Raw genomic sequence first — 22658 nt, 5'->3', positions numbered from 1 at the left:
TTGACATGCCATTGGGTTTGTTGTATTGTATATCATGTAACCCTGCTGTTTGACATGTCATTGGGTTTGCTGTATTGTATATCATGTAACCCTGCTGTTTGACATGTCATTGGTTTTGCTGTATTGTACAGCACGTAACCCTGCTGTTTGACATGTCATTGGTTTTGCTGTATTGTATATCATGTAACCCTGCTGTTTGACATGTCATTGGGTTTGCTGTATTGTATATCATGTAACCCTGCTGTTTGACATGTCATTGGGTTTGCTGTATTGTATATCATGTAACCCTGCTGTTTGACATGTCATTGGTTTTGCTGTATTGTAGATCATGTAACCCTGCTGTTTGACATGTCATTGGGTTTGCTGTATTGTATATCATGTAACCCTGCTGTTTGACATGTCATTGGGTTTGTTGTATTGTATATCATGTAACCCTGCTGTTTGACATGTCATTGGGTTTGCTGTATTGTATATCATGTAACCCTGCTGTTTGACATGTCATTGGTTTTGCTGTATTGTATATCATGTAACCCTGCTGTTTGACATGTCATTGGGTTTGCTGTATTGTATATCATGTAACCCTGCTGTTTGACATGTCATTGGTTTTGCTGTATTGTACAGCACGTAACCCTGCTGTTTGACATGTCATTGGGTTTGCTGTATTGTATATCATGTAACCCTGCTGTTTGACATGTCATTGGGTTTGTTGTATTGTACAGCATGTAACCCTGCTGTTTGACATGTCATTGGTTTTGTTGTATTGTATATCATGTAACCCTGCTGTTTGACATGTCATTGGGTTTGCTGTATTGTATATCATGTAACCCTGCTGATTGACATGTCATTGGTTTTGTTGTATTGTATATCATGTAACCCTGCTGTTTGACATGTCATTGGTTTTGTTGTATTGTATATCATGTAACCCTGCTGTTTGACATGTCATTGGGTTTGCTGTATTGTATATCATGTAACCCTGCTGTTTGACATGTCATTGGGTTTGTTGTATTGTACAGCATGTAACCCTGCTGTTTGACATGTCATTGGTTTTGCTGTATTGTATATCATGTAACCCTGCTGTTTGACATGTCATTGGTTTTGCTGTATTGTATATCATGTAACCCTGCTGTTTGACATGTCATTGGGTTTGCTGTATTGTATATCATGTAACCCTGCTGTTTGACATGTCATTGGGTTTGCTGTATTGTATATCATGTAACCCTGCTGTTTGACATGTCATTGGGTTTGCTGTATTGTATATCATGTAACCCTGCTGTTTGACATGTCATTGGGTTTGCTGTATTGTATATCATGTAACCCTGCTGTTTGACATGTCATTGGTTTTGCTGTATTGTATATCATGTAACCCTGCTGTTTGACATGTCATTGGGTTTGCTGTATTGTATATCATGTAACCCTGCTGTTTGACATGTCATTGGTTTTGCTGTATTGTACAGCACGTAACCCTGCTGTTTGACATGTCATTGGGTTTGCTGTACTGTATATCATGTAACCCTGCTGTTTGACATGTCATTGGGTTTGCTGTATTGTATATCATGTAACCCTGCTGTTTGACATGTCATTGGGTTTGCTGTATTGTATATCATGTAACCCTGCTGTTTGACATGTCATTGGGTTTGCTGTATTGTATATCATGTAACCCTGCTGTTTGACATGTCATTGGGTTTGCTGTATTGTATATCATGTAACCCTGCTGTTTGACATGTCATTGGGTTTGCTGTATTGTATATCATGTAACCCTGCTGTTTGACATGTCATTGGGTTTGCTGTATTGTATATCATGTAACCCTGCTGTTTGACATGTCATTGGTTTTGCTGTATTGTATATCATGTAACCCTGCTGTTTGACATGTCATTGGGTTTGCTGTATTGTATATCATGTAACCCTGCTGTTTGACATGTCATTGGGTTTGCTGTATTGTATATCATGTAACCCTGCTGTTTGACATGTCATTGGGTTTGCTGTATTGTATATCATGTAACCCTGCTGTTTGACATGTCATTGGGTTTGCTGTATTGTATATCATGTAACCCTGCTGTTTGACATGTCATTGGTTTTGCTGTATTGTATATCATGTAACCCTGCTGTTTGACATGTCATTGGGTTTGCTGTATTGTATATCATGTAACCCTGCTGTTTGACATGTCATTGGGTTTGCTGTATTGTATATCATGTAACCCTGCTGTTTGACATGTCATTGGTTTTGCTGTATTGTATATCATGTAACCCTGCTGTTTGACATGTCATTGGGTTTGCTGTATTGTATATCATGTAACCCTGCTGTTTGACATGTCATTGGGTTTGTTGTATTGTATATCATGTAACCCTGCTGTTTGACATGTCATTGGGTTTGCTGTATTGTATATCATGTAACCCTGCTGTTTGACATGCCATTGGGTTTGTTGTATTGTATATCATGTAACCCTGCTGTTTGACATGTCATTGGGTTTGCTGTATTGTATATCATGTAACCCTGCTGTTTGACATGTCATTGGGTTTGCTGTATTGTATATAGTAGACTCCAAGCTGTCAGCTTGCAATCAGCACAAGACGTTTCCACCACTCTCCAGGGTTACCTGTATCCCTCTTTCCCATCCTCCACCACTAGCTGTCTGAACTCCTCGTACATCTTCCTGTTGAAGTGATCCCGCAGGAAGAAGGACCAGAAACGGAAGAGCGTGTTCATCTCCTGGGACTGGCCGATCCCCAGCCGCTTTCGTTCTGGCAGAGGAGCGGAAGAACAGCAAATGAGACAAACTGCACCAGTCTTACTTACAGGACAACAATACTGTCACTTAGCAGATTCAAGAAGCGGATAAATACAATGGAGAGGGGTCACACAGTCTCTGTAAGTCGCCTTGGAGACAGGCGTCTGCTAAATAAACAAATACAGACTGACCTACATAAACGCCAATCCTTGCAAGAAACGCACTTTAAGAGGTGGATATGAATATCAAGGGTGCTTCCCAACTCCAAGTATTAGGCCAGGTGGGGCTGTATTACAAGTTTACCAAGATACTGGAGCTTCTTCCTAAATGCAAGTGCAATCCCACAGCTTGCAGCTGCACACATCCAATTCAAACACAAAAGCGCTGCACAGATAACTGCAGCAGCAACAGGAGCTGGTATCCAATACAATCTCTACAGACACGGAGAGCTCTGTAAAACCAATCCCACTCCGATAAGGACCTTCTTTATAATTCTACAGAACACCGCTTTGCAGAGGAGCTGGGTGGGACAGGTGGGGTGTAGTGTCTGCTCTGCCCTGCTCTGCACTACCCTGCTCTGCGCTGCCCTGCTCTGCGCTGCCCTGTAGTGGGTCAGGGTTACAGGACTATACCCACCGTTGACACAGCGCCGGCGGTACTTGTGGTACACGTGTTGTGTGAAGCCGTTGTCCTTGAGCAGCTCGTGAGAGGGATGCTGGAACTTGGGAAGAGACTGGGGGGTGCAGCCTAGGTTTGCAGGCGTGCCTTCAGAAGGACTAGCGTTCGAGCTAATTAAACAAGAAAAAAACACAATTACACATCTTAATAAGAATCGAATTGGGTTTACTGTATAAGCCTTGGGTTAAAATAACTGGTGTTTATGCAAGCCACGTGTCATTGCATTTGTCCCTTGGGGCAACTACTATGGAGCACATGCAGAGAGGAGCAGTTTGTTACCTGACAGAGGCCGTCCTGGACCTTGCCCTGTGCTCTCTGGAGTCCATCACCCAGCCCACATGGCACTCCATAGGGGGGTTGGAGCTGTGCCGAGTCTTCCTCTTGCGTGGGGTCTGCAAGGCAAAGGAGGTATGGGAATATTACAAGCTATTATCCAGATATCTAGATCCATCTAGCAATGCGTTCTGGAAGGGGAACCGAATGCATTGTTTCTATACAGCTATGGTTAAAAGGTTTGCAACACCTGGCATTTAAGGATTGAGACAATTCAAAGCATGCTTTTTGTCATCGATTCTGCAGACGACGGTGCAATGCAGGTTTCAGCGGAGCTCAATATCAATGCAATCAAAGTGCAGAGGCTCTGCGTGCAGAAGCTCCTTCCAGGAGGTACCTTGGCATCGACAGGCCGGCCTTCCTTCACCACGGGGTAGAAGCGGGGTGTCTGTGTGGGGTCCTTTAACCGGGGGGTGTGGGGGGTGCGCGGCGTCCTGGCGTTGCGGTAGTTCGGAGACTCGGGCACGGTTGTCGGTAACGATCGGGCGATTGTAGAGGGTTCGGGGGCACCAAACAGTTTATTGGCTAAAGCGTCTGTAGGGACTGGAGAAGAAACAGCATGCTTTATAAAACCACTGCTCAGGAAAACACAGCAATGCCCAGGGATCGTTCCTGTGCTCATTACAGGCCGGAAGGGGGGGCACACTTACTCTGCTGAGGAGGGGGGGGTCCGGGCGGCACTTCTTGGTTCAGATCCACGGGGGGATCGGGGGTCAGACAGTCAAACTGCTCCCTGCTGATCAGATGCACCTTCTTGAAGTTCTCCACTTCTTGCTGCAATGAAAAGCAACATCAGCCAATTTAAATCGCTGAGCTCACAGCTCTGTTTGCACTGGTGGAAAACGTTTTATAAATATCAGAGGTCTGTCTCAATGGATTCTGTTTGAATGCTCGGTAAACACTGTGCTGCTGCTACATTTACAGAAACCCTAGAAATCCCCAAAAGCAAGTCTGAATACAAAGCAAGGGGCACTGGGACAAACCTGCAATTAACTATGAAGCTGTTTCACAAGCCAGTTTAGACTGAAAACCACAGCAGAATGTTACTAGAACAGCAGCCCCCCCTCCCCTCCACACACACACACATTATTTTTATATATGTATTGCAACAGATGTTAAGCAACCTACAATTCTTTCTTCATTTCCCATATATAAAAGCACAAACTCCCCCCTGGGGAGCACTGAGATCAAATCATCAATGCCAAACACCGTATTTTAAAAATCAGATGAACCAGACATTATTTTCCAGTGCCAAATTAGATTAGATCTGTTCATCTCTTTACTTTTTTTTTTATTTGAAAAATCCCCACGGACAGAAATCACCCCCCCAACTACATAATCTGGATCTCGTCATCGCTGTTGACTATAAAACATTAGCATGCTTCAATTAGACACCCTAAACGTTCAGAATCAGATACAGATTCAGTAACCAGTATAATAATGTCCTTGGACAGCTTCCTGTAGAGTTACCTCTGATCCCTGAAGAGACATCATTCTCTCTCTCAAACCCTTGCACTGAAGCCAGGGCCAGGCTCCATCACAGCCCGTTTTATTTCAAACAAGGCCCTGTGTTCATGCCAGGCTGACCATGTGAGCGTGAGGTACAAAGAGAGATCCCACAATAGCATTCACAAAACACACTCTTGTAGAAGCTCATTCAGAGTCCTGGCCCATCCAGAAACAGCCCTTGAAAAACTGCACAGAGAACAGCAGCAGAGCTGGAAGCTTTTAGAAGCGGCCCTGGATCGTCAGCACAGGCTTCATGAGATCACTACGTTACAGCCCTTGAAAAACTGCACAGAGAACAGCAGCAGAGCTGGAAGCTTTTAGAAGCGGCCCTGGATCGTCAGCGCAGGCTTCATGAGATCACTACGTTACAGCCCTTGAAAAACTGCACAGAGAACAGCAGCAGAGCTGGAAGCTTTTAGAAGCGGCCCTGGATCGTCAGCACAGGCTTCATGAGATCACTACGTTACAGCCCTTGAAAAACTGCACAGAGAACAGCAGCAGAGCTGGAAGCTTTTAGAAGCGGCCCTGGATCGTCAGCACAGGCTTCATGAGATCACTACATTACAGCCCTTGAAAAACTGCACAGAGAACAGCAGCAGAGCTGGAAGCTGTTAGAAGCAGCCCTGGATTGTCAGCACAGGCTTCATGAGATCACTACGTTACTGTGAGGAAGATTAGGAACTGGTGAGAAATTATATTAAAAAGGAGATTGGGGGAACAATCACCTCTGTGGAAATGTATGTGAAGTTTCTAAACGAATTCATATCAGCTCTGCAAACTAACAACTCAAAACGCCAGACTGCTAGTGTGGTTTAGAAGAGGAGAAAAAAATAAAAGCAGTTCCAGTCAGACTGGTTAACCACGCCTGGGTCTCCTATATCACTTTATATGGACTGGTCCTCAAAGAAGACAGTGGAGTAACCATTGAAATGGATATAGCAGGAATGACTATAAATAAATACTTCAAGGAACTAAACCAGAAGACTCTCAATGTCTGCTGCGTTGAAGCCTGTGCAGCAGCAGTCCGATTCCCATCCCTGCTCACCTTGATGGTTGCGTACTCCGGCTCGTAAGACTCGTCCCAGAGGTCCTGCTCGTAGTAGTAGAGCCCGTCGTTGATGACCTTCACCAGCTCGGTGGAGAGCTTGGAGCGGGAGGTGTGGTTGCCGGTGCGGTCTCCCCCGGGGTGCTTGCGCAGGGCGGGGGGGGTCTGCGTGACGATCAGGATCTTGTTGACATCGTGGTCGTCGATCTCGCAGTCCGAGTCCTCGTCGGACCAGTCCGTGAAGTTGTTCCTGCGGCCGTCCATCTGCTGCATCTCCTCGTCGAACATGAAGTCCAGCTCCTCGGGCTCGTCCGGACCCGCCAGCTGCTGCACCGGAACCAGAGAGCCACTCTCCTCCGGCTTCTGTTTAAACAAACATAACATCATTCCTGGCATCTGAAATAAAAACCATGCGGTACGCTTTGTTATTTTCACAAACAAAAAAAAAAACAAAAAGGGGTACAAAAGAGCAAACACAAAAGCAAGACCCAGAAAATGAAAACTGTCATTCTAAATATGAAAAGACCAGGCGAATAAACATCAGCACAGAAAGGACAAGAAACATTATAATTGTTGTTCCCAAGGACAGCCAGCAGGGGGCAACCCTAACCCAAAAATGCAGCTGCTCACAGGTCCGCAGCCTGGGAGTTTCCTGCAGCACAGAACAGACCTCCGTCGCGCCACTCCTGGCTGCCTTTACTACCGCTGCCTGCTTCCTGTCTGCACAAGCACCTACTGTACCAAGTGGCCCTTGCCATGTAGATCATTATGAAGACAATGATCAGCATTACTGTGGACAGGCCAGTCGTTACACAATTCAAAGAGGGGCCTTCAATGCACAACTTCAATTTGCAGAGTTTCCTCTGCATTGATGTTCAGCCTGCCTATTCATCAGTTCCTGCTGCTGCCAGACACGTGTAATACAGGCACTGCTGTCGGTTCAACGAGACTGCTATGGGCTTAGAGCAAGAAAACACCTTCTTATAAAAGAGCTTCACAATTGTCATTTCAGTTTCTTATTCAGACAGCACGCTACCCAAAGTACATGTGTGATGCACTTAGACAAGCCCTTCAATAAGAAGTCAGTATGTTACTTTATAATAACTCAGAACAAACATTTACTACCGTGACAGCTCATCTCAAAGCATATGAAGAGTTACTGGACTGCCCAATGGCACGTTCAGGGAACCACATGGCGCCAGGACTAGGCAAGGCCTCCAAGCGGAAGGGCATGAAACACCCAGCGGCTTAATAAAATCAGCCAGCCACGTTCTCCATGAACATCCTGATCCACAATCCCGTCTCGCTCCAGCGTTTCAAACAGCGTGATCTTTTGTGCGCCCCGTCACTACAGGCTGCTGGTGATGTGAAATGCAAGCACGCCATGTAATGAGAACCACACAGAAGTCTTTGAAGGGAGCGGATACACACACACACACACACACACACATATATATATATATATATATATATGGAAGAGGCATCACCTTGGGTCTGGAGGGTGAAGGCCTGGGCCTCTTCTTCACTTCAATCCAGGTGTCAGAGTCGAGGTCGGGCAGGCTGGCAGACAGCCCCTTGGGCATGGTCTTCAGGTTACTCACATCTTCATGCTTGGGCTGCATGGGAGTCAAGGATCTGGGAGAGCCTGGAGCGGACTCTGTGAAAGACACCAGCGTCAACCCTTACATGTATTACAATCAAAGACACTCTTCTTTATGTACTGCATCTCAGCATCACGGCGCTGCATGGAACAGGAGTCCGATTTCCATCCCTGACATCTTTTAAATATTTTTATGCAGGGTTTGCTCTACATGAAGACTGCCGCCTCACCTGTCTGACTGTCGGCCTGTCTGGGCACAAACTCAGGGCAGTTGATGAGCTGGGAGAAGTCAGTCTGGGTGTTGTCAGGGGCGGAGAGGCCAGGCAGCGGCCAGCGCTCGGGGTCCTCCCTCCTGCGGATCTTCAGGTCAATGATCTCCACCTCTTTACTGTCCTTCAGGGCCTGGAGAAGACAAGAGAAGGGTTTCATACACTCCCAATGCAAACTGCTCCCGCAGTGCTACTGCAGGCTGGCCAGCCTCCTGCCTCGGTTACTGAACCCCAATCAGAAGATAAACTGCCCTGTCCATCTCTTTCTGCACTGCAGACTGACCGGTTTGTATTTCTCAGTACAAGAAAACATACTATAAACTTCTTATCAGGGCTGTGTAAAAAAAAAAAACAGCAGTGCCCAGACTTCATCGTAATGCCTCAATACAAAACGCCATTTGTCTGCATTGAACACGTTAAAGCCTGAAGCACACAAGTCTCTCACACACAGTGTAACCCGGAGAGCCTCTCACCAGCACTATGAGGTTGAGATCTGTCGTCAGTGCCTGCACTCTGTGGAAGCCAGCGATCAGCGGGATTGGGATGAAACCTTCCGAATCCATCTTCCTCCGCAGAAAGAAATCCCTCTCTAGGTTATCCAGGCTGAAGTAGTATTCGCTGGCATGTGAAGACAGAAGGAGGGGACTTTTAAAACACAACAGTCGTTTCACACTGCACTGCCAGTCATGGCACTGAAGAAGAAGAAGTCGATGAAGGGCACGGGAGCAACACGACTGCATGTCTGTCTCGGAGGTCTGGGACAGTGCTGGCAGATCAGTACAGCAGGCTCACCATCCCACCAGACCCTGGGATTTTAATGAAAGCGTTTTCTACAGCAGCATTTGAGCAAACAGTATGTGTGTAAATGATACAATTACATTGTAATGATAGGATAACAATACCTCCGCTTGGACCTGCTCAACACAATACACCCACACACAGAAACATGCCATGCATCAAACACGAGGGAGTAAAGACAAGGACAAAGCCCAAAGAACCTCCTCTGTCCTCCTTACATCTGTCTCTTGATATAATCCTTGAGCAGCTCCTGGTCCACAGAGTACATCTCCGAGCTGCTGGTGTTGTCGTAGTAATAGGTCACCGTGCTGTTGAACTTCTGGCCAGAACTTCCTTCTTTACCATCATAGTTCTTGTAGCCGTACTGGTAGTCAAAATGACCTGCAGACAGAGAGACAGACAGAGCCCTTAATGAATGGGAACCTCGCAGCTTTGTGTGCCTTCATCAGAAACCAGCCTCCGCAGTCATAAAGCATTAGAGCCCACCAATGAAGACACGAAACTGCAACACACTAAACACAGGATTAATAAACCCTCTATAAACTAAACAATACAAAACATAATGAAGCTTATAAATAAAGTAAAGTGAAAACGTGTGCGAATGTTTCAAATCTAAAAAACCACCCGTTTACACACAATGTTTAAACACGTGCTCCGTTCACAGCCTCCACCCCTCCTGTTAATCGAGGTGATTGTGAGAAAGCAGCTCCGAGGGAGTAACATTCCTCCTTCCCTCTACTCCCCTCTTTCCCGGCTGTGAATGGGGCACTGTTTTAGCAGGGAAAGACCTCTGTAGAGTCTATAGACTGCCTGCCAAAACCAACACACAGAGTGCTCAGCCTCCACTGACAGCCAGCGGAAATCAGACCCCCACTAACCTGCTCAAGAACTCAAGCTATCAGACCCAACAGTACACAGAGCTTCCGTGCAGCATTCCCCTATCGCATGCCCTGCACAGCCCCGGGGGGTACGTACCTCTGCTGCCCCCCCTGCCTCGGCCCCTCCCTCTCCCTCGGCCACGCCCCCGGCCCCTGTAGCCTCCTCGGAAGGGGGCTCCCTCGCTCTTCACACTCGACACCTCGTCGTGATCCTCCCGCCAGTCTCGCTCGTACCTGTTAGCACTGTGCCAGTCTGCAGGGCAGGGAGGAAACCAATGCATTTGAATACGTTAAAAAAAAAAAAACAAGAAATCCATTCTCCAGAACACACTAATGTGTTTCTTCTCTATCACATCTCATCCCTTCCATTAAGTAATGAAAAACACAGCCCAACAGTTCTTATCTGCGATGCGGTTTAACTTTAACTAGGTTAACAGTACGTGGCTTATTTAAATCGAAGCCATAATTCCACCTTCACTATCTTCACTTAACCTTGAACATATCAGTACAGTGATGGGGCGGACTGCTCCCAGATCTATTAACCAAGCCCTGCTGCACAGCCCTGACCCCCAGAAAGCCAGTGAAAGGGAGCGCACCCCTCAAGTCGTTCCTGCTGTTGGGGGGAAGTCTGTAGTGTTCGTTTTGGCGCGTGTTGTTTCTGGAGGCAGACCTCTCTTTGGGACCTTCTGATTTCACTTCAATGGGAAGAGGAACCCATCGATGCTTGTTACCTGCAATAGAGAGTCAGAAAGCATGAACAGGAAGCTGGCTCTCCAGGTGGCCATCGCGACGCTTTAATGGTAGATCTGACCCCTCAAGCTGCTGCATGACAGGGTTCTGCACCTTGCTTGCTCAGTGTGTCACTATAACACCTCACTGAAAGGACCGAATCCATTTCCTTGAATACGAAACGACGGCCCACTCGCGAGCGCGTGGCGCGGGGACCGTACCTTTCTTCCGGGACCCGTATTTCTGGGAGTCCTCGTCCCCGTTCTTCTCCTCCCCAGAATCGTCAGACCTGGTCTTCTGGTTCTCCTGGTTCTCCTTGCTCTCCTCGCTGTCTCGCTTCTCCTTCACCGCAGTCTTCTTAGGAGGCTGCGGCTTTCCAACAGGAGCCTGCCGAGAGACACAGGCACATTAAACACACAGGGCTACCTCCATGATTCACAGTAAAGTGTACAAGTCCTTCACGATCCTGTATCAGGGCCCTTCACTCACTTGCTGCTCTAATGAATACACACTGGAGAAAGGGCTCAGTATTTCCAGTGGGTAAAGTTAAAGCCACCTGGACCAAGCCTTCCCAACACATTCCACCCCAGAGCCTGTCCAGCCCAACTCCCTGTGCACCTTCATGACTCTCAATGCGAGGGTCAGGCCTGAAATAGAAGCAGACGCTGCAGAGGGCAATGTTATGGGAACCCCTAAAAGGACATCCCCTCTATAGGACTCGAGCGCTGGTTATTCCTGGCCCTGCCGTGACCCACATTGCACTCTGAGGGCAGCAAGCTTTTAAAAAGGGGGGCTCAGGGGGGCTTCTGCGCAGAGACTCCTGGGAGGGTTTACAGGAACACAAAATCAACTGGCTGCAGCTCCACTTACTCAAATGCCTCAGTTCTTGCTGCCGTCAATACAGATTTACAGGGGTGGAAATGAGCCTCTGAATACGAAGACTCTCAATGCCAGCGTCTTGCTTGCAAAGTTACTTGACGAAGGAGTGAAGTGCCGTTCTCACCTTTCCTTTGCATGTTTCAAAAGAAATGAACGTGCGCTTATTTGACGGTTGCTGGATCTTAAAACAGGGATGGAAATAAGAAATCCCATTGCATAGCAGTATGATCCAATCCTGGTTTTACTATGATGAGTTAATCAAGACACACCTGAGCTTGTTACCTCTACACTGTGGCTAATCAAGCGCGCAATAAAATCTGGAATGGGAGAAACTGCTGTGCAATAGGAGTCTTATTAACATCCCTGGATTTGTGATGTTAATGGTGATTCTAAACATCCATCACTAATCCAACACACAGTCACACTGTAACTGCTCTGGAGGCAGCACTATTTATAACTTGTCCTTTAATAAATACTTCTGACAACTCTTAGTGAGCTTCCAGCAACAGCACATTCTGTTTGAACCACAAAGAATGTTGATCTAAAAAACACACACACACACACACACACACACACACACACACACACACACACACACTCATGTAATGCAATGGTTTGCGTCCAAACAAAGCATTTGGTTTCCTGCAAATGTGTAAAACAAATTCACAGCACAAGTAGAGGAAAACATGCTTCCAGCATTATAAACACTGTGGCTCATATACAGTTCTTCACAAATGACCGCAAGCATTCAGGAGACAGACATGCTCACTTATTAACTACTGTGAACCAGAGGGTCCCCCGAGTCACACCCAGCAGCAGCGGATGGGTGGATGGGTGGATGGATGGATACTGCAGTTTTACACAAACTAATCCTCTTACCTGCACTTCCTTATTCACCATTTCCCCTGGGGTTGGCCAGCTCATTGCATCACCAAAATCACTGACCTGCAAGAGAACAGTTTCAAAACCACCTTCAATGAACTATACTGGATTACATTACACAGACGGGACTGGGTCAAACGCGTGCGTGCGTGGGGAGGGAGGGAGGAAGGGAGGTGTGGAGGGAGGGGTGTAAGGAACGCACACATCCCTCTAGAAATAAACTGAGCAACGGCTCCTCCATTCCTGTTCAAATCCATCTTCATTCTGAGTGCAATACCAATAAGCAACCCTGCCTATCCCACATTCCTGTTAGAGGCAGAGCAGTGTAGTGCAGTCCCACATTACTGTTAGAGGCAGTGCAGTGCAATCCCACATTACTGTTAGAGGCAGTGCAGTGCTGGCTGTCCCACATTCCTGTTAGAGGCAGTGCAGTGCAGTGCAGTGCAGTGCAGTGATGGCTCCCAGGTGTGGTACAGCACTCATGGACTCTTATTAAGAGCCTGTAGAAATGCACTGTTAGCAATGGAAGAAAGGTGGTAGATGAGACACAGAGGGCACAAACCTTACTGCCTTTCCTTGGTCTTGGGTTACCAGCCTTCACCACCTTGGCTGGAGCTGGCTGATCTGCGGATGGCAAAAAAAAAAACACATCAGGCTGAATGCTATGCATGTTACAGGAGGACAAAACCTAGCAAAGTGAATGCAAGGTTAAATACAGCAATTTCATAAATGCCATTTCAGACAGCCGATATAGAGAATCAGTTCTACAGGTATACACAGTACCTTGCAGTCCAGTGCGATCATTGCTTTAGAATGAAAGTGTGCCATTCATATCTGTGTGATTATTTACAATCACACTCTGGGTAAATCTGTACAAGCCACACCCGACTATGTCTTCCAGCGATCCCAGTCTCATCAGTGCATCGAGGCTTCTGACTGGTGGACCTCAAATCATTTCCACAGGGAAAACCAGACAAGCCTCTGCATGTTCCAGCTGCACCGTGCCATTTAGAAAAGGCACGCAGCGCTGCAGCTCCTTATCCTTACGGTGTTAGAGCTGCTACTGCAGCTCACCCAGCCTGACTGCTTGCCAGGTTCCCAGAGACGGCTTCAACTTCCCAGCTCTGCAGAGCAGGGGCAGGGCGCCTTCTCTACCACAGCACTCAGCAAAACCAAACTCCGACAGCACACTACTGTGCCACGCTGTAGAGCTCATCTGCAAAACACACTGCAAACAAGAGCACACTACTTTCAGGTTTTTAGTCCATCTTGGTAATTTGGTAATAGATGCAGATTCCAGAGAGGAAATTCGAGTTGCCAGCACTCCCAGGGAGACACACATTTGGAAACACGTCTTAGATTTGCATAACCTGCTGAAAACGCAGTGCTGGCTTGGCAGACAACGCGCTGCACAAACCAAATACAAAAACCAAACAAAGCAAAACGCTTAATAAACTGACCGTGTTGAAATCGTACACGATATCTAACAACATGCAAGACTACAGCAATTCACAACAAACAAAATCCTTTACCAATAACTTACAACAGCTGCTTGAAATAGTGTGTGAAGAGAGCCTATCAGAAAATACAGCGGCATACTGAACGACAACACAAACACACAGCGTACAGTCTCTTTAATACAACGCTCTCCAAGATGACAGTGTGACCATCTGGGGCCACAAAAGTTAATGCTTCTACAATCAAACTCAGACTCTCAGACTGCTATACTGAAGCCATGCAATATCACACGTCACAGTGAAGGGTAGCGTTAGAGTTTCCATCGCATTGAAAATATTAAGTTAGCATCTCAAATGGTTATTATTGACAGCTGGACCAGGTATGGGACTAAGACTCCTATTGCACAGCAGTTTCACCCATTCCAGGTTTTACAATGAGCTTGATTAGCCCGAGTCTATAGAGAACAAGCTCAGGTGTGACATTAAACTCATAGTAATTCCAGGAATGGATCCAGCTGCTATGCAACTGGAGTCTTGGGTCCATTCCAGTGGAACTACAGAGAGCAGGAAATAATGTATTTACAGCACAGAATCTGAACAGCTGAAGAAATACACTAACAAATTCATATATGACTGTAAATATACACCAGGTCCAAATAAATACAATATGCTGTTAATATGCTTCATCACAAACAAAAGAATAAACATTACTGCAAATCCACTTTAAGATTTGAAAGTGGATTTGCGCCCCCAGCGCTGCAGACCACCTCAGACGAAGACCACGCGCCCCCAGCACTGCAGACCACCTCCCACGAAGACCACGCGCCCCCAGCACTGCAGACCACCTCAGACGAAGACCACGCGCCCCCAACGCTGCAGACCACCTCCCACGAAGACCACGCACCCCCAGCGCAGCAGATCACCTCACACGAAGACCACGCGCCCCCAGCACTGCAGACCACCTCCCACGAAGACCACGCGCCCCCAGCACTGCAGATCACCTCACACGAAGACCACGCGCCCCCAGCACTGCAGACCACCTCACACGAAGACCATGTGCCACCCTGTGTACCTCACTTGGAAAACAGACTAGATTACAAATTAACAGAGCAGAACAAATTTCCAACCTCGAGATATTGAGTAAGTCAAGTTTAGTTCCAGTTTTTTTTTTTTCGTGGCGTCCTCGTCTGTGCCAGGTATTCAAGGTGGAATCAAAAATAAACAAACACCCCAAGTCCCAAATGCTATTTTTCAGACTACGGTTTTGCAGTCTGTGACACGCAGTTTATTGCCATGATGTGCTTCAGCACTGGTGCTCATGGACGCACTTTATTTATTTATTTATTTATTTATTTGTGTCTGCATGTATTATTTTTATAACTTTTATAAAGTACAAGTCCCTTCTGTTTTTTGTTCATTCTTATCTTGTGCAGTGTTCTCAGTACAGTTTTTGGCAAGCACAGCAGGCTGCCTGAAGCTCACTCACAATCTACTGTTTGCTCCTAGATTACAATGAATACACACTGCAGTTTAAAGAACCCTGTTTCTGGGAACGTACTCGCCTGGTAGAACACACACGGGTACTGTACCCCTCCGAGTGTAACTTCACTAGCAAGACAAAGAGCGAACATCTGAGAAGTACAACATGCTGTCGCCTTGACCTCAAAACTAATGTAACCACGAGATGAAAGAGGCTTAGTGGACCTCTAACCCCTTAAGAAATGCAGATCAGTGAAACCAGATGTCTTGTTCTGGCTGGATACGAGTACATTATAATGAGGAGACTAGTCTCACACGGTCCACCTGGCTGCTGTAACCTGAAGCAGCAGAGTGCTGTACAGGGAGAGCGACTCCTCAAGGTCTACAGAGCTGTCTCTTCTGAAAAATCACTCAGCAGGTAAATGATCCTTGGCTCAGGACAAGCAGTCCAGTACCACGGCAGTAACGTGTGAACCACCACCTGTGGAGGAACATCGGAGCGTGGCCCACAGTGCCCAACGTCAGTGCATGGGAATGGGCAAGCCTTCACCCAGCTGCCAGGGCGTGCAAGTGCACTGGACTGGAACGCCACGCACGCTGCAGCTACAGTACAGCAGAGACATGGGCAAAGAGGGGGCGGCGACCACACCAGTGAAGAAAACAGAAGAGCACAAACTCCCAGAGGCTGCACCGAGGGTATGAAGGCTGCGAAACGCATGTGGCTTACTGAGCTAGAAATAGAGCTTGCCACGTCTGCAGAACAGCAGAAAGGAGATGATAGTACTGTGATAGTACCCTGCTTCATAACCTGAAGACACAGACCCCCGCAAAAACTAATGAGTGCGTGCAAACCTAATGCAGTTAATACAGTACCACTAGCAGCACTCTGCAGGTACACTGCACAGATCAGCTAGAAAACAGACAAGGTGCTCTACCAGTTACCCAGGGCGTGAGACTCACACTAGGGCTGCATTTTCAGGACCTATTTCATCCAGCTACAAATCCCTGTGCTGGGTTTGTTAATGGCTTGGCAGACTGTCGTATCTTTAATTCTACACCCCACACCAGCTCAGCTCAGGTAGGACAGATACAAGATTTTGCATCTACTTGAATGGTCCAACAGTAGCCGATATTTCATTATTATTTGGTTGTTTATTTATTTAGCAGACGCCTTTATCCAAGGCGACTTGGAGATTAGGAGTGTGAACTATGCATCAGCTGCAGAGTCACTTACAATAACATCTCGTCCGAAAGACGGAGCACAAAGAGGTCAAGTGACTTGCTCAGGGTCACACACAGGATTTGAACCGGGGACCTCCTGGTTACAAGCCCTTTTCTTTAACCACTGGACCACACAGCCTCCTATGTTAGTAAAGGGGGTTAGTAAATCATCACTGAAGATCACTGAAATAGAGATCTTTCTCTCATCCAGCGCACCTACAGTTTTTTTATTTTATAGTTCCGTTTCCATTTCAGAACAATGTAAAAGTATTTTATGTGACGTATCACACACGCATGCTCGTGTTCCTAGAAGACGCAGCCTAAAGATGGTGGGTGTTTCGAAGCTCACGCGGAAAAGAAAGCAAACAGCGAAGCGCACTGGATCACGTATGAAACACCACACTGCCATGTATTAAAGTGGGATCAACACCACAACGTTTCACGAAACCATTTCAAACGCTGTGATAACAAGTGGAGCTGGGTTCAAAAGGGTTGGCATTCGGACTGGGCTTTGCACACCAGACCGGTCTGATCTGGACGTGTCCAAGCAGCAGCAACCCGTCCAGCACAGAACGCCAGCGCCGACGGGCTTCACGTCTGTGTCTCCAGCGTTCTCTCGCATGTGGGTCATTCCCAAGCACTCCATGGGAAATCACACATTACTGCAATGCAGTGGGTTTGCTTGTGGGAACGCATCCCTCGTGGGAAGAGAAACAGTCATTCCAGCCCATCATGTTTACCGCAAGGATCCAGGCTAGTGCACTGCAGCCTGTGCTCATGGTTTCTGGTGCTCCTGTTAAAGATCATCCTCAATTTAAAGGACTGCCAGGCATTGTATAGCAGACAGTGTTTCTCATGTGATTGAAAGGCAGAGGAAACGTTCATCTCCCAAGCATGAGAGACATGGCTGGTGTGGAGAGGTGGATGACAGTGTTACAGCAGTTCTGCAGTGTCAAAGCTGCCTTCTGTAAACACAACTCTGTCTCATTGCCCATTCCACCCACAGGCACTGCAGCGCTGCCAATACAGCATCGAGCAACATTATATGGTGACTCATCCTTGAGAGAGACAGAGAGAAGAGCGAGACTTCCGAGCAGCGCTGCTCCTGGAACACAGAGGAACCGGATCCTCTCAAATTCAGACACGGGGAATCCAAGTCATTCTCAAACAAAACACTCTGCAATACAATAAACACTAGAAATAATAAAACACAGGTGGTAAAGTCATGTGACACTGTGCAACTTTCACTGGGTCAGAACCGCACAACTTCACTGGGTCAGAACCGCACAACTTCACTGGGTCAGAACCGCACAACTTCACTGGGTCAGAACTGCACAACTTCACTGGGTCAGAACTGCACAACTTCACTGGGTCAGAACTGCACAACTTCACTGGGTCAGAACCGCACAACTTCACTCTTTCCATTTCTGTTGTTGTGCACTCATTTCTCATGTTTATGTTTTGATAAGCTCTCTAGAAGCGTATCTCGCATGGGATAAAGCAGCACCACTAAGCTTCAGATGATGCGTGAATGGGGCTTGTGGGCTCTAATAAAAGGGCAGAGCTGCTTTTGCCTCCACACCATCTGCAGTAGCTATGAAGCCTGGTGAATGTACAGAACTCCATGCCAGAACAAGGGGAAGCGTGCAGCAGCTTGCCTACCTTGGGCAAGTTCATTTTTAACAGGGTGTTCCAGCCATTGCTGAAAATGAAGTCACAAGAAGAGGAGTTTCACACACTTCATTCGACACAAACCTCACAACTTGAGATACACAAGATAGAATTAGGAGACGACACAAATCCCTGGAGAAAAGCACTGTAGGAACGCTTGATGCAACACTTAGTCTGTCCTTTTAATATACACTTAAAAATATAAATAAAACATGCAATTATCCACTGTCCTCAAAGACCCCTGCCTCACCGTGATTGAAACACTGTCAAAGACCCCTGCCTCACCCGTGACTGAAACACTGTCACAAAGACCTCTGCCTCACCGTGATTGAAACACTGTCACAAAGACCCCCGCCTCACCGTGATAGAAACACTGTCACAAAGACCCCTTCCTCATTGTGATTGAAACACTGTCACAAAGACCTCTGCCTCACCGTGATTGAAACACTGTCACAAAGACCCATTCCTCATTGTGATTGAAACACTGTCACAAAGACCCCTTCCTCATTGTGATTGAAACACTGTCACAAAGACCCCTGCCTCATCGTGATTGAAACACTGTCAAAGACCCTTCCTCATTGTGATTGAAACACTGTCACAAAGACCCCTGCCTCACCGTGATTGAAACACTGTCAAAGACCCTTCCTCATTGTGATTGAAACACTGTCACAAAGACCCCTGCCTCACCGTGATTGAAACACTGTCACAAAGACCCCTGCCTCACCGTGATTGAAACACTGTCACAAAGACCCCCGCCTCACCGTGATTGAAACACTGTCACAAAGACCCCCACCTCACCGTGATTGAAACACTGTCACAAAGACCCCCGCCTCACCGTGATTGAAACACTGTCACAAAGACCCCCGCCTCACCGTGATAGAAACACTGTCACAAAGACCCCTGCCTCATCGTGACTGAAACACTGTCACAAAGACCCCTGCCTCATCGTGACTGAAACACTGTCACAAAGACCCCTGCCTCACCGTGATTGAAACACTGTCACAAAGACCCCTGCCTCACCGTGATTGAAACTCTGTCACAGACCACTGCCTCACCGTGATTGAAACACTGTCACAAAGACCCCTGCCTCATCGTGTTTGAAACACTGTCACAGACCCCTGCCTCACCGTGATTGAAACACTGTCACAAAGACCCCTGCCTCACCGTGATTGAAACACTGTCACAAAGACCCCTGCCTCACCGTGACTGAAACACTGTCACAAACCTGGACCCTTCCTCACCCACACAATGTGCTGAACTGCTGTGACGGACCATGTTTTTTTTACCTGCCTGTCCCTCAGTGTTAGGCTCAAGAGGCCTGTCTCCTGACTGTACTGTTCTTGGAGATGAAACTCTCACGGGTATTCTACCTTAAACACCTGCCTATTCTCATCTACCTGTGTAACGTGAAGTCTGGTTATCCCCTGTGTAGGTGGCATTCAATGTGCTGTACAAACAGTACTATAGTGATGATAACACACGCAAATATAACTCCAATACCTTACAGAAAGGAGATCTTAACTGAACGGCAAAAACATATACATCACAAATCATTAACTGTCAAACTGCACAATCTACAATCTACAGAGAAGACATCAGGACAGGTTTCTACCGGGAACCTAACGTTTACAACGTTTCAAAACTGTGCCAAAATGCGCTTTAAAAACTGAAGGAAAACTGACAGGAAAAAAGATAAAGTTCGCCAGAACACAGAAGGAACTGGTAAATTGCGAAAATATACGTGGCTTTTTATAACTATACAAACATATGCTATTTGCTAAAACGCTTAGCGCAGAATCACAAACAGCATGACACCCAGCGTGGGGGAGGGGAGACGCGCGTCTATACAGGAGACTGCTTTGTTTAGAGCTATTTTGACTCGCATTGTGCCATGAAACTCAACTGACGGCTCATGCACGGCATCGTTACGTGTCGTTAAACAATATCCCACAACAAAATGTCATCTTGTGATCGACACGGTGCTAAAACAAGCCGATTCCGTGCAATCACATGTTTCAATGGGCTGGAACCACGTTGTCGCTGTGCTGGTGCAAGGCGGAATCATGGGAAATTAAGAACTTTTCAACACAGCACTGCAATACCGTGTCCGGGCGAGGAGAAGCGTTTCACGCGTGGGACGTGTTTAAAACACCGTTTAATGTTACTTTTCACAAACATACACAGAATAAAGATAACGAAGTGTGTCGTAATTTCCATTTAAAAAAAAAAAAAGCAATCAGTAACTAACACACAGGCTTGCTACAAACCACACACCAGGCCACGGTCTATAAACCGATACGTTACCACACGACAACTCGAATCTCAACCATGAACCATGACAAATGTACGAATGTACCTAACTGGATGTAGCTGCTCTTTTCAATGCTTCTGATATCGATAGCGCGTACCGCACAAGATCAAGCATGCTGGAAAATGGAAACGTCAGTGTGTGTTACAACGCTGGCGTCAGTGTTGCGCCTGTCCTACCTAAAACAAACCACTGTGAAACTAAATATTCAGCAATCAATATATCACCAGCTAATCAACTTTTAAAAAAGTGTTTTTGTTTAAGTAAAGAAACGTATCCTCTCCACATTATGACCTACACCACCGGCCTCGTATTAAATAACACACAGAACGTATTCAGTATTTTATTCAACTTGGCAACTCCTACTTCTAAACCAGACTCGGGAAACATCCACAACGACGCGTACACGACCAGCACAACAAAACAACACCTCCGGACTGAGCAACACAGCAAAGCTGCGTGAAAACAGCACGCCAGAGCCGTGTCTGTGTACCGTGTGCTCCCGTGATATTATAAGCGACATCGTGTTATTCCACCTGCACGCAACACGAAGCTTTTCTCGTGACACACATAATCTACGCCTTCATTTATCTTCAGCTGTTTTTAAAAGAGCTATACGGGCTGGAATAACGTCTGCTCACACAAACAAACACACACAGTCCGTGCCAGCCATCTCTCCGGTGCAACGCACTGCAACCTGCAAACCGCTTGGGTGGTAGGCCTGGCTGAAACAGCAGCTTGCATTTCTAAGGAAATTATGCTCAGTGGGATAGTTAATAATACACTGAAGAAACCGTGAGCCTGAGAACAGATTACTCACAATATCGCAATACTCGTTCCATTTTAGAAACTTCATTAGCACGTCCTGCAAGCAATCCCGAAATAGTTTTGGGCCTAGTACAGATCTATATTAGGGCACGGGTCTAGCGTGTCTGTGCTCTAGTGTTTTTCACGCACGGATTGCAGCAACACCCCTCGATGAGCTCACTGTCTGAACCATTTTAGCTCCCAGCAGAGAGACTCGTTTAGGTAAAGGTATATTTAAAACACACAGAATTAAAGCCACGGCGGTACCCACCAGGATGCGCTTGTCCATTCACACTGATCACGGTCACCGAATTCATTTTCTTAGTCCACGGGTTCACCTTGGGAAGGGGGGCCTCGGTAAACTCCTTTTTGCTGCCCTTCTCCCCTCCCTCTCCTCCCGGGGTCTCCACCTCCTTGAGCCGGCTCGATTCTCGCTCCGCGGTTCTCTGCTCTGGATCGTCGCCCCCCTCGTTCAGCTGCTCCTTGCTTTGCTCGTTATTACTCGCATATCCACCGTGCTCGTCGTAGTCCTTCGCGTCGCTCCCCGTGCCCCCGGTCGGCTGCTTCTCCTCCTTGCCCACCTCGTGTGTCGCGTTGCTTGCATGCCCGTGTCCTTCTTGTTGCATTAGCGGGTTGTTGCTGGGAAGGACAGTCTCCACCTGAGTGGCCATTTCCCCTTTTCTCTGTCTACCCCCCAAATTCTTCTGTGTAGTATTAACTGGAGCGAAGTCCTTCTCTCCGAAATTACAGTCTAACCGCAGTCTTCTTTACTACTCCACTCCACCCCTAGACCAAATATCCTTCAGTCTAAGCTGCAGAGTGGTTGCTTTCAATTAAAACATATATCTGTAAATATAGATTTTTAAAAGCCTGCGAGTACCTCTTTAAATTCCTAATAATGTAATCTCACGACTACTAGCAGCAATATGGAAGAACACCACGCGACCAACGGGGGCGCGCACGTACGCAAAGGGGCGTGGTGACGGCACGGTGTGCGCGACTCCGATAGTAATGCTAGGAGGTGGCCTTAAAGAAACAGCACACTGTTGCAGCCTGTAGGGACTGACAGACAGCAGCCTTGAGAAATACAGAACCGTTTCCTGCAGCACGGCTGATATACTCACACGTGTTGGGAAGACAGTGGTTCTTCTGAGTAACCTCCCTCTTGTGCAGAGAGCAAGCGTGACATTGCACGCAGTGCTGCGGAAGTAAAGCAGCCAGTCTAACCAACGTTTTGTTTTTGCACCAGGCACATTTTATTTTGTACATATTTTCTACTGCACAAGATCTTTGGTTTATTTTTCATGCTTCAGAATGGAAAGTGCAGCAATCGGGTCATGTGACACAGGAAGTCATTAGATAACAGGAATACAGGAATACATTATTTT

At 46.9% G+C, this 22658-nt stretch overlaps 1 protein-coding gene across 2 annotated transcripts in view; it reads right to left on the bottom strand.

Moving 5' to 3' along the window:
• LOC131699501 (la-related protein 1-like) overlaps positions 1 to 22344 on the bottom strand; it is a 26263-nt gene extending 3919 nt beyond the window's left edge. Inside the window, exons 1-16 of one of the 2 annotated variants that reach the window (XM_058996559.1) lie at positions 21542 to 22344; positions 12890 to 12951; positions 12325 to 12390; positions 10788 to 10953; positions 10434 to 10568; positions 9935 to 10090; positions 9178 to 9340; positions 8635 to 8779; positions 8123 to 8294; positions 7780 to 7949; positions 6293 to 6688; positions 4389 to 4512; positions 4076 to 4281; positions 3685 to 3797; positions 3364 to 3515; positions 2596 to 2740 (exon numbers count right to left, since the gene is read on the bottom strand). In XM_058996559.1, the coding sequence (XP_058852542.1) occupies positions 2596 to 2740; positions 3364 to 3515; positions 3685 to 3797; positions 4076 to 4281; positions 4389 to 4512; positions 6293 to 6688; positions 7780 to 7949; positions 8123 to 8294; positions 8635 to 8779; positions 9178 to 9340; positions 9935 to 10090; positions 10434 to 10568; positions 10788 to 10953; positions 12325 to 12390; positions 12890 to 12951; positions 21542 to 21941 (2771 nt within the window). In that variant the 5' untranslated portion in view covers positions 21942 to 22344. The remainder of the gene's footprint in view (positions 1 to 2595; positions 2741 to 3363; positions 3516 to 3684; positions 3798 to 4075; positions 4282 to 4388; positions 4513 to 6292; positions 6689 to 7779; positions 7950 to 8122; positions 8295 to 8634; positions 8780 to 9177; positions 9341 to 9934; positions 10091 to 10433; positions 10569 to 10787; positions 10954 to 12324; positions 12391 to 12889; positions 12952 to 21541) is intronic. The other variant, XM_058996560.1, reaches the window with a different exon arrangement.
• Positions 22345 to 22658: the final 314 nt, after the last annotated feature.

Source organism: Acipenser ruthenus, chromosome 22 (genome assembly GCF_902713425.1).
Source record: "Acipenser ruthenus chromosome 22, fAciRut3.2 maternal haplotype, whole genome shotgun sequence".
Classification (NCBI taxonomy): Eukaryota; Metazoa; Chordata; class Actinopteri; order Acipenseriformes; family Acipenseridae; genus Acipenser; species Acipenser ruthenus.
This window is presented reverse-complemented; position numbering and strand designations above follow the sequence as displayed.